At 40.3% G+C, this 12,634-nt stretch overlaps 1 protein-coding gene and 1 long non-coding RNA gene across 2 annotated transcripts in view; one reads left to right on the forward strand and one right to left on the reverse strand.

Moving 5' to 3' along the window:
* Nucleotides 1-9,590: 9,590 nt before the first annotated feature.
* Nucleotides 9,591-10,214, forward strand: LOC117510653. The gene is made up of 2 exons (XR_004560781.1): nucleotides 9,591-9,769; nucleotides 9,875-10,214. It is a non-coding gene; the product is annotated as an uncharacterized LOC117510653 (long non-coding RNA).
* The window catches only part of rmi1 (RMI1, RecQ mediated genome instability 1, homolog (S. cerevisiae)), a 47,315-nt gene continuing 44,680 nt past the window's right edge, over nucleotides 10,000-12,634 (reverse strand). Inside the window, exons 9-10 of the mRNA XM_034170445.1 lie at nucleotides 10,943-11,639; nucleotides 10,000-10,861 (exon numbers count right to left, since the gene is read on the reverse strand). Of these exons, the coding sequence (XP_034026336.1) occupies nucleotides 10,310-10,861; nucleotides 10,943-11,639 (1,249 nt within the window). The 3' untranslated portion in view covers nucleotides 10,000-10,309. The remainder of the gene's footprint in view (nucleotides 10,862-10,942; nucleotides 11,640-12,634) is intronic.

Below are 12,634 nucleotides of genomic sequence, written 5' to 3' on the forward strand. Positions count from 1 at the left end.
CACAAAAAAAACCTCTGTGCCATTGAATTTGGGGGAAGATAAACTGTTATACTGGATCACCTCCAAAATTTTATGGAGTCTTCCATGGCCGTATATCTTGGTGAAACTTCCCACAAAATCTGTGCAGTAGTTTTGATGTAACCCTGCTAACAGACAGACAAATAAATAAATGCCGATGATTTTATTACATCCTTGGCAGACATAAAAAGTACAATTCCAAGGGCCTAGTTAGTAGGTTACTGTAGGTACGACATATAGTCTTGGACCAGAAGGCTAAATATCACCAAGTTATGATGAATAATTGTATTCAAATGGTTGAGACGTCCACTAATGCATTCACAGATGTTTTATGCTGATACCATATAAATAATAACGCAAACATATATACAAATAAACATGCACATTAATGCAACAGAATCAGCAGTAACACCCGAACGACTGACACGTTCTTCTTTCTAATTCACCCAAAGGACCTTGATTTTCCGTTTCTTGTTTCCTCTTGTTTCATTTAGCACAATTTTAGACACACTTATAGCCAAACTAAACACATACAAGCGTTACCGCCACAGGATACCCGGCTTTCACACTTAAAAAAACAACTTACATTTATTGTGAGGTATGGCCCCAATCTAGCTAATGTCTTCACCTCTGCAGCATAATTACCAATATTTATTCCACTTCTATCTCCCAGTGGGTTACCTTACCCCCCTCCTGCACCTCTCCACCACGGTCAGCCTCATTAGCACATAACAGGCTATTGACATGCATAGCAGGATCCTGATTTAGATGTTCAACTTAATTAGACCCTAATGAACTAAAAGTAGCTACCTGAATGGAGGCTCACAGAAAATGAGAAAAATGCAGGTGTTAGACACACAAAGGAATAAGAACACAGAGGTGACAAGTGAAAGGATAAATGAGACTGAAGAAAATAAAGTGCACATGCTTGCAGAATGATACATAACATAAGCTCGTACCGTCCCCTCGTCGGGGACTGCTTGTCCATCTGACAGGGTACGAGGCTGCAAATCAATAGAAAATTATAATTATTTTATTATTTTAAGTGCTCACCTTTATGTATGTGTGGAACTTTAGTGATAGGACTACACTGCAACTATGGAAGCGTATTGCATTCACTGGATAAAAAAAATTTTGACCACTGATCCATTTAACACAACTTCTCAATTTAGGAATTCATGAAATGACACTAACTTAAAATGAACTTTATTTCTATTCACAGTCAAGAGCTTCACATTCCACATTAGAATTGACACGACAGACACACAGCAAAATGTGAACTGAAAAAAAATGCATGGAACTACAATCAAGAAAGCAGAACACTCATTTTAAGTAAGCAATTCTCATATTATAGTTTATTTGCGTGTAATAATAGTAATAATTTTATATATATAGCACTTTAACAGGAACAAAGTGCTTCACAACTTAAATCCCACTATCACAAATAATAATAATTATAGGCATACTGCCACTGAGATTTTTAAGATTTAAGTCATACAAAGAACTTTCTTTTTCACCACTGTAATTATATTTATTAGTCTTTAAATAAGGGATTCATAATATGACATTGCCAATATGATCAAAATTCATGCTGTCTGGTGGGGGACAGACAAACAGACGGCCTTGAATTACTTACAGTAGTGACCCATACAGTCTTTGATAGCAGCCACAGTGACATCATGGACCATGTGGGAAACACATGATGACAGCCAATTCAGAGTGCAGTTTGGTTCCATTTAGAGTGCAAATTTGGTTCCATACAATTGGCACCATTGCACTCTGCACACACACACACACACACACACACACACACACACATGCACGCACGTCCTCGCACACGCACCACAAGTGCTGATGTACACGCATGCTCATGCTCGCGCACACACGCACCCCACACATGCTCGTGCACGCACATGCACACACAAAACAAATCCACTGCGCTGTCTGGAGGCTGAATGAAAAGCTGGACTAATTCTGATGTAATTTTTTTTTTGCTGCACTGAGGATGTACAGTCTTTTCTTGGTAGCACACACGCACAGAAGCGCCAACCCGGTTGTGTGTGTGTGCGCGCGCACGCGGGGGACAACGACTCTACCGAGACGTGATTTGATTGAACTAACTGATGCTGCTAATTCTTGTAACCACACACACACACACACACATACATACATACAAAACAAATCCACTGTGCAGTCTGGAGGCTGTTAGCAGGAAGAAAGAATGAAAAGCTGGACTAATTTCCGGCGTGATTTTTTTTTCACTGCACTGAGGATGTACACAGTCTTTTTTTTGGGTAGTACACGCGCGCACAAGCGCTGTCCCGGTTGCGTGTGTGTGCGCACGCGGGGGATGAGCTAACTGACGCAGCTAAATCTTGTAACACACACACACAAACACGCACAAAATCCACTCCACTGTAAGCCGTCTGGATGCATGAAGAGCTGTTCATATGAAAAGCTGGCATGATTTTTGGCTGGACTGAGGAACTACACAAAGTCTTTTTTTTTATGTTAGTCCAAAGTCAGTGCACAGCATCACTTACAATTTAGACTTTAGCAGCAGTGGAACACCAAAATGTAAGTCCCCTTTCTGTTGTTTATAAATGAATAAAATATCACATTACAAGGATCTATTTTAGCTGTTATATAAAACAAATAATGAATGTTTTTACATTCTTTCAATGGAATGAATATTTAATTTGGTGAAAGCAGCTTCCACCTCATGAAATATTAGTACCATTGAACTCATAAACAGTCATTATTTGTATATTATATAACGGCTGAGTGGATCCTTGTCATTTGATTGGTGCTTTGTATGTCACATGACATGGATTAATTCATTCCATTTGTGTTGCAATGCATTCAGAGTGCAGCTTGGTTCCATTTAGAGTGCAATTGGTACCATTGCACTCTCACGTGCACGGCCTCGTGCACATGCGCACATGTGATCATGCATACACAAGTGCGCATGAGTATGCATGCATGCGCACGTATGCTCATGCGCGCGCACGTGCTCGTGCACGCGCACACATGCTCGTGCGCGTATACTCGCTCGCACGTGCGCGCATACTCGTGCACGTCGCAAAAACACGCGCGCGTGCATGCCCACGCATGCTTGTGCGTGAGCGTGCACGCACACACAAAACCAATCCACTGTGCTGCCTGGAGTTTGTTAGCAGGAAGACAACAAAAGCTGGACTCATTTTTGACGTGATTTTTTTTATTTATTTTTTTGCTGCACTGCGGGTGTATACAGTCTTATTTTTGTTGTTCGCGCACGCACAAGCGCCGACCAGGTTGCGTGTGTGCTCGCGCGGGGAACACGACGCTCGTGAGACATAATTTGAGCTAACTGACACTGCTAATTCTCGTAAGATATGCACACACACATACAAAACAAATCCACTGTGCTGTCTGTTAGCAGGAAGACAAAGAAAACCTGGACTCATTTCTGACGTGACTTTTTTTTTTCTTCGCTGCACTGAAGAGGTACAGCTGGACCGAGCCGGTTGCGTGGGCATGCGCACGCATGGGACAGCGACATGATGATTTGATTTGAGTTAACTCGGCTTCACCTTGTTGAATGGTATGTTCCAGCTTTCACCTCATGAAATATTTGTACTATTGAACTCATAAACAACACAAACTTTAAATAGGAGTCCAAAATTGTTCTCAGTCACCTTGGAAAAACAGTTCGACAGTTCAAAAATAATTCTAGTGATGTAGTCTGTGATACTGTGCACTGACTTCATGTACTTCCTCAGTCCAGCAAAAAATCGCATCAGAAATGTGTCCAGGTTTTCATCCTAATAGCTCTTCATGTCTCCAGACATTACAGCATAGTGGATTTGGGTGTTTTGTGTGTGTTAGAAGAATTAGCACCATCAATTAGCTCATTCAAATTGTCAGCAAAACAAACTCCGCCACGTTTAGCTAAATGCCGCCCCCACTAGTGTGTGTGTGGGCGGGGATTCCAGCATGCAATGGTACAAAGACATGGAACCAATTTGCATGGTAAATGGAACCAAATTTGCACACTAAATGCAAGCAACACAAATGGGACAAATAATCCATGTCATGTGACATACAAAGCACCAATCAAATGACAAGGATCCACTCAGCTGTTCTATAGTAACTAATAATTTCACCTTTCTTAATTCATCACCTATTTCTTGTAGTTTTAAGGAACATTACGGTCTTAAAATGGTTAGATTCATAAGCTAAGAAGAAGGAACTTAAGAATTTTAGCCAAACAAAATCTGCTTACTCCACTGACAGATCTGTTTTAATCAAGGCAGGAAAAGTTGCCCAAATTTAAGGTCTGATATATTTTTAGAAGGGATGCTTTGCAGCGTCCACGCATGATGCCAACATTCAGAAGGGCTGAATCATATTATTATATTATATTTTATTTATTATATATTATTTACATTTCATAATATATAGTTTTTCGGCAAAGTCACATATTGGTTACTACATATGGTGGTACAAGGGCATGTATATTTACCTCCAGAAGGTTTCTGGTTTGAGTCTACTTGATCCCCATTTTGTAAGTCTGTAGATGGATCAGGAAGGGCATCTGGTGCAAAACATGCCAAACCAAAATGTGAATCCATACAAAATTCTCTGTGGTGACCCCAAGCAAAAAGTGGAAAAGCCAAAAGCCATTGGTTTAGTTTAGTTTATAACCAAATATAGCCCATAGACATGAATGCCATAATTCCACTGACCATGACATGGTTATACTGACTCCCGATTGGTTGCTTTTAGCCCTAGCAATCCAGCAGTGTGTTTTTCTGTCGCTGCATGTCTGACAGTTCATTATTGTGCTTTTGATTTAGTTCATCCTTTTTGCTTTAGGTATATACTCAAAACCTGGATTAATCTTTTTAGTCCACAATTTATCCACAATGCATCCACAATTTATGGAAATTGTGGATGCATAAGGATTTCGGCAATGCATTCGGGATTCGACGCACATTAGTGGAAATACCCTGGATCTGGTTCTCGCACGTGGTATTGCTGTCACGAATACTGACATCATGCCTCTTACATCAGTGGTGTCTGATCACTCACTTATTAAGTTTACAGTTTTGCTGCCGTGTTTAGTGGAACAACAACCTTATATATTATTACAGCGATGCATCAACTCCTCAACTAAGACTGAACTCGAAGCTAGACTGCCTGATGTCTTAGCTTCACATTTGACAAATACCCAGTCAGTAGACAGACTTGTGGATAGTTTAAACTCAGTGCTCAAAACTACACTCGACATGATTGCACCACCTGTGTTAAAACCGCGCTCCCCCAAATCACAGTCACCTTGGTTCAATGATTATCTGCATGACCTCAAGCATAAAGCAAGAGGTTGAGAACGGAAATGGCGTCATTCAAAATTAGAAGTATTTCACCTTGCGTGGCGTGATGCTATCTTAGACTATAAGCATGCATTATTGGCTACAAAGCGGACTTACTACTCTGATTTGATCAACAAAAACAAGCATAACTCAAAGTTCTTGTTCGACACGGTGGCAACACGTTTGCATGTTCAGCCACCTGTAGTTCACTCTCTTTTTACAGCACAAGATTTCCTGGATTACTTTGGGAAGAAAATAGAAGACATCAGGTTAAACATATCCTTAATCCAGCCACTACACCCTGCTATTGATGTGGGCACCACTACTGAGGTATTACCTAGATTTAAAGAATTTGATAGTATCTCACTAGGCATGCTGACAAAACTCATAATGTCAACAAAAAGCACAACCTGTTTATTTGATCCTATACCAACAAAACTGTTTAAGGACCTGTGGCCCACTCTTGGGCCGACTGTGCTGGAAATTATGAATCTTTCTTAAACTTCTGGATCTGTTCCTAAATGTTTCAAATCTGCAGTGATTAAACCATTACTTAAGAAACCTAATCTTGACCCTAGTGTATTGACAAACTATTGGCCGATATCAAATCTATCATTTTTCTCTAAAATTCTGGAAAAAGTGGTGTCACGGCAGCTCGTAGACTATCTTACTGAGAATAATCTCTTTGAGCCACTGCAGTCTGCTTTTAGAAAATATCATTTCACAGAGATGGCTCTCACTAAAGTGGTGAATGATCTTCTGCTTACAATGGATTCAGACACCACTACGGTTCTGTTGCTTAGATCTCAGTGCTGCATTTGATACAGTGGATCATCAGATTCTACTTGATAGGCTGGAAAATCACTTTGGGATTACTGGGAGTGCCCTTGCATGGCTGACATCATACTTGACCAGTCGTTCTGTGTTTTGTACAGTAACACTACCTCTAACCTTAGTGACATGAAATTTGGGGTTCCACGGAGGTCTGTCTGAGGCCCCCTGCTTTTCTCCCTTTATATAGCACCCCTTGGGCACATATTGCGGCGTTTTGGGATTACCTTTCACTGCTATGCAGATGATAGTTATACATGCTGATAACTGCTGGTAATCTCGTTCACATAAAATCCTTAGAAGATTGCCTTGCAGCAGTGAGAAGTTGGATGTCTATAAACTTCCTACTTTTAAACTCTGATAAGACTGAAATGATGGTTCTTGGTCCAGTGAGACATCGGCATCAATTTGACCAGTTAACGCTCAGCCTCAGCTCGTGTGTCATACATCACACTGTCAAAGTGAGGAACCTTGGGGTAATTTTTGATCCTTCGTTGTCCTTTGGCCTCCACATTAGAAATATTACTAGGAATGCTTTCTTCCACCTGCGAAATATAGCGAAGATTCGTCCCATCCTGTCTATGGCTGATGCTGAGACCCTGATCTATGCATTTATCTCTTCTAGATTGGACTACTGCAATGTCCTATTTTCTGGTTTACTGCAGTCTAGCATTAGGGGTCTCCAATTGGTTCAAAATGCTGCAGACAGACTTTTGACACGAAGCAGAAAGTTCGACCACATTACACCCATTTTAGCATCCCTTCACTGGCTTCCTGTCTCAGTGAGATCAGATTTTAAGGTTCTGCTACTAACCTATAAAATTATTTACCTAGCTGACCTAATTAAACCTTACGTACCAGCCCGGGCTTTACATTCTCAGGGTGCAGGACTACTTTGTGTCCCTAAGGTGAATAAGAAGTCTGTGGGTCACAGAGCTTTCTCTTATCGTGCCCCTGTTCTGTGGAATGATCTCCCTGCGTCAATAAAACAGTCAGATTCTGTGGAGACTTTCAAGTCCAGACTTAAGACGCACTTATTTTCCCTTTCATATGGCTAGCATACTGGTACAGTTTTGTTTTACGCTTTTTACTCTTTTAATTCATTTATTAGTAATTGGAGCGGGCCGCGGCCTCAACTTTACCTAAATTCTGGGTTTTTTAGTGAAGTTTAGGGCTAGTGGCCAGCGATCACCTTAGTATTTCTGTTATTCTTGTTGTATAATGCTGGCAAATTATACAGTATTTTTTTGTCTTTCTGATGAGAAATCTTGGAGTCATTTTTGATCAGGATATGTCATTCAAAGCGCGTATTAAACAAATATGCAGGACTGCTTTTTTGCATTTACGCAATATCTCTAAAATTAGAAAGGTCTTGTCTCAGAGTGATGCTGAAAAACTAATTCATGCATTTATTTCCTCTAGGCTGGACTATTGTAATTCATTATCATCAGGTTGTCCTAAAAGTTCCCTGAAAAGCCTTCAGTTAATTCAAAATGCTGCAGCTAGAGTACTAACGGGGACTAGAAGGAGAGAGCATATCTCACCCATATTGGCCTCTCTTCATTGGCTTCCTGTTAATTCTAGAATAGAATTTAAAATTCTTCTTCTTACTTATAAGGTTTTGAATAATCAGGTCCCATCTTATCTTAGGGACCTCATAGTACCATATCACCCCAATAGAGCGCTTCGCTCTCAGACTGCAGGCTTACTTGTAGTTCCTAGGGTTTGTAAGAGTAGAATGGGAGGCAGAGCCTTCAGCTTTCAGGCTCCTCTCCTGTGGAACCAGCTCCCAATTCAGATCAGGGAGACAGACACCCTCTCTACTTTTAAGATTAGGCTTAAAACTTTCCTTTTTGCTAAAGCTTATAGTTAGGGCTGGATCAGGTGACCCTGAACCATCCCTTAGTTATGCTGCTATAGACTTAGACTGCTGGGGGGTTCCCATGATGCACTGAGTGTTTCTTTCTCTTTTTGCTCTGTATGCACCACTCTGCATTTAATCATTAATGATTGATCTCTGCTCCCCTCCACAGCATGTCTTTTTCCCGGTTCTCTCCCTCAGCCCCAACCAGTCCGAGCAGAAGACTGCCCCTCCCTGAGCCTGGTTCTGCTGGAGGTTTCTTCCTGTTAAAAGGGAGTTTTTCCTTCCCACTGTCGCCAAGTACTTGCTCACAGGGGGTCGTTTTGACCGTTGGGGTTTTTACGTAATTATTGTATGGCCTTGCCTTACAATATAAAGCGCCTTGGGGCAACTGTTTGTTGTGATTTGGCGCTATATAAATAAAATCGATTGATTGATTGATGCCTGATTCTGTTGTTTCTCTCTGTTTAAGGTGCAGCTCCATCCATAGATGAGAGTTGTATTCATGTTGCCGATCCTCCTGTCCTGTGCGGCAATAGCATTTCTTGTATATTTGTCCATGAATTGTTCTGTAATTTATGTTTGTAGCATGGCCCAAGCAGAGGGTCACCCCTTTGAGTCTGGTCTGCTTGAGGTTTCTTCCTCAGAGGGAGTTTTTCCTTACCACTGTTGCTCTGGGGGTTGGTAAGGTTAGACCTTACCTGTGTGAAGCGCTTTGAGGCAACGCTGTTGTGATTTGGCGCTATATAAATGAAATGAATTGAAAAAAATTGAAATTAGTCACATAGCACTACTATTATTCTGAACACTACTGTACATCTGACCATTCACTGTTTTTGATAAAGATGTTTCCCGGTGTCACATGGATTTTTGAACCAGCAGACCTTTTGTCACCACTTACATCAGATTAACTTTTACGTCAGTATCATAACCAGTCAGGTATCACAAATCAGCAATGGAAGATCGCCTTTTTGTGATTTTGTGCTGAATAAACAAACTGAAATGAATGGAGCACTGTATGGGGGTTGCCAATTGAAAACTTGTGGTGTTTTTAAGTCTCAAGAAGGGCTGTGCAGAAATCTTTTAATCACCGCATCACCATAATTCTGAGATACTACTAACTAATAAGTTATTTGTGCAACACAAATTGCTGATATACTTTGTGCCAGAGTTGATGACATACTGATGCAGAAAAGCAATCTTTTTTTTGGGGGGGGGGGGGGGGGGGGGGTGTACACGGTTGATTTCATGATTTTGTCCTGTGCAACCATCTTTTTTCAAAGAAACATATTTGGCTAGGAAAAAAAAAATAGAAAGATAAAATCAGCAGCAAGCACTTCATTCTGTCAAGAACTGTCAAAGTGTAGCAAAAATAGGAGTCAAACTTTATTTCAAAACACAAAAAAACCCATAAAAAGTATTAACATTTTTGAGAAAAATGTTTGTAAAATCCACAACACAGAAGACCTATGCAGTGAACAAAAACTATCACCGCTCATAGCATCTCCTTTGTTCACTTTGCTCTCAGTCAGCAGGCATTTATTAAAGACACATGCTGGCTTTGAATACTCCATTTTATTAATCCATAACGTATGAAACAAATGCAGAACAAGGCAATTCATAACAAGGTGCAAAATAATTAGTCCAGCTCTTCCAAGAAAACCTTTCAAAACACACATCAAACATTCTTCTCTTCGTATAGGTTTAACCTCCTAAGACCCGGAGGTTCTCATGAAACAAAACTTAGTTTATGGACTAGACAACCAAAAATGTCATGTCCACATATGTGGATGCCAGGCCCTAGGAGGTTAAAACGTTGCACGCCTTAGCACATCTATACATAGTCTGAATGCTTTCCCACAGTTCTCACAAATTCGGAATTATTTATACAAAGCACACAAATTTTAACATGTGCGTGTGTTCCTTTAATTCGTGACTTTGCTTGGGAATGACAGTTAAACAGAAAAAGAAGAGATGAATGAAATCATCTGACAAATGGCAGAATGTCTCATTCACATACAGCAGATGGGGCGCATTGCAACACCCCGCGCACTGACTAAGAGACATGCAGCTCTGCTCTACAAAAATGAAACAGAAGGGCACTTTGATCATCAAGCTCAAGAACACTTTCACCTCATTAAATGTGGGAAAATCCTTCAGGTCCTTTTAATGATGCTTTGTATTTTTTCAAATGCTTAAGGAAAATATTTCTTATTATCTCCTGGTCTTCAACCTTTGCTGTTTATTTTGCTCTTTTATTAACCCTTTGTTCCAGCTCCCAGAGTACTTTCTCACTGACAGGGACCACCTTATTCACCACAGACCTCCCTTCTGTTTTCACCTCTATAATCATAACACAGCTCATGTCCACAAGTTCTTCTTGACATCTCCTCATTCCAGCATCCAGCTTGCCTCTCTGGAATGGATCATGCTTCAGAACCGCTTTCTCTGCCACGGAGAACCCCAGGAGGCCGGTCAAAACCTCATCCGACAACTCAACATCCAAGTAGCCAGTTCCGTCGGATATGGTAGCACACACTCGCCACGCACCATTATTACTGCTCAGTTTCCCCAAGAGAGTAACAATGAATGCTTTGACACAGATATTAACAGTGTGGGGGTGTTGCCTAGGGACCAGCTCTTGAAGCAGACATAAGTAAGTGAATGGAGGAGAGGTCAGTGTGACAGAGGAGACAGTGCGGTCACGCTGCAAGGCTTTTTTAGCTGATGGTCTATCTAGTTCTGTGGAGCAACACTGCCCCACAGACAGGGTGTGTGAGCTTTCAAACCCTGACCTATCACTGAAACATCTGGATGGCTCAGTGGTAATGCTGGAACTGGAACCCATTTCATTTTCTTTAGGAAGTCGCTCTGAATGACTAGCACCTAGAGCTCTCTGATTTGATGTCTCCAAACAAGGTCCTTGCAGATGAAGAAATTGGTTTAGCCTTCCAGCCCTCAAAGGTTGGGATAATTCTTCAGTTTGCACTCCACAACTTCCCATCTCTTCGAGAAAACAAGTTTCCATGTCTTCATCCATATGATCTCTCATGTCATTCATTAAGAAGTCACCACCTTTATGTGAGGACAGTGAAGCTGAACTCGAAGATTTGCACAAGACTGCAGCTAACTGTCCTGTCGCTGCTGCATTCCAGGTTGGACTTTCTATTTTTTGAATGCTGCGTAGTGAGAATCCAGAGCCAAGCTGTGACCTATCATTAAAAGTGCACTGATGTGGATCACTATGAGACTCAGCAGTCTGGGGGGCTTTTGCTCTGTTAAAAGAGTTTGGATTTGCCATTGTGTTGTTAGACCGTAGAATACTTCCATGACTTCTGTCAGACTGTGTACTTGCACTTCTACTTTCATTAAAAATGACTCCATCTAATTCTTCCAATGGCAGATCATTAAAATCTTCTTCAGGAAAATCTTCATCATGCAAGTTATCATCTATGATTTCTTGGTGAAGGAGGTCAGAGTCCTCTTCATTGCTTTGGTGATCACCAGGGACTGAAGCACCTCTGTTGGTGTGGGTTAAAGAGCTTCTGAAAGACTGTGTGGAAGCTTCATTTCTGATGAAAGAATACAAAAAATGATTTTGTCAAAATAAGTGTTAAACCTAAGACTGTTTTAAGAGTGGTGCCTTTCTTGGACCATGGTTGATCCATATGGCCTAGTTCAAAAATAATGAAGCCTAACTACTGATTTGCAGTGCATTTGTCATGAACAAGCCATTATTTTATTTAGCACCATCCAGATTTATCTGTGAGTTGCCTATAGTCTCTTTGAGAGGTACTGAAAAGGAACAATTCTGCACGGTTCCAGAGATATGCATGAAATTTACCCCCAAAATAGCACTTTTTTTTTATCAATTTTGTGTGACATTGATATTTAGCATTATCATTTAAAGCTGAATGTTAAAGAAATAACCTTGAATTTTGTCAGATTGTTTGTTTGTGCTTCATACTAACACACAGTAATACATTTTTGTAAAGGTAGAAATGTCATTTCCTAGAAAAAACATGTTTCTAAAGCAAGGTAAAACTGTTGCAAGCATAAAAATGAGAATAATTCCTTGATTTATTTGTGTCAAAACCTTAGCTATATCTCCTACTCTGCTTCAATAGAATAATTATATTACTTGTTCAATAATACCAGGAACTAATGGACAGAATTTCATTGTTTCAGGCTTCTGCAGACTAAAGAAGATACCCTCCAACTGTTGTCGCAAGCGTTACGCTCTAGTACATTATAGTATATATGCACTGATAATTTCTAGCAGTGACTGAATTGAGACCAATAGAAATATTGAAACTCTGATATATAACCAAACCTAAAATGATACACAATCACAAAAAAAACCACTTTTAAATTTTGATGATTATGTCACACTTTGGCTTCATTATTTTTGAACTAGGCCATATGCTTCAAAGGGTTGACAGATGCACCAAGTATGGGCTTATGTGAGTTGGTGGACTATTTATATATTTGAACAGGAGCAGGCTTAAAAAAATGTAAAAAAAAAAAATTGCTCTACAAACAGCTCATTTAAAACATTTATCTGTCA

Source organism: Thalassophryne amazonica, chromosome 5 (genome assembly GCF_902500255.1).
Source record: "Thalassophryne amazonica chromosome 5, fThaAma1.1, whole genome shotgun sequence".
Lineage (NCBI taxonomy): Eukaryota > Metazoa > Chordata > Actinopteri > Batrachoidiformes > Batrachoididae > Thalassophryne > Thalassophryne amazonica.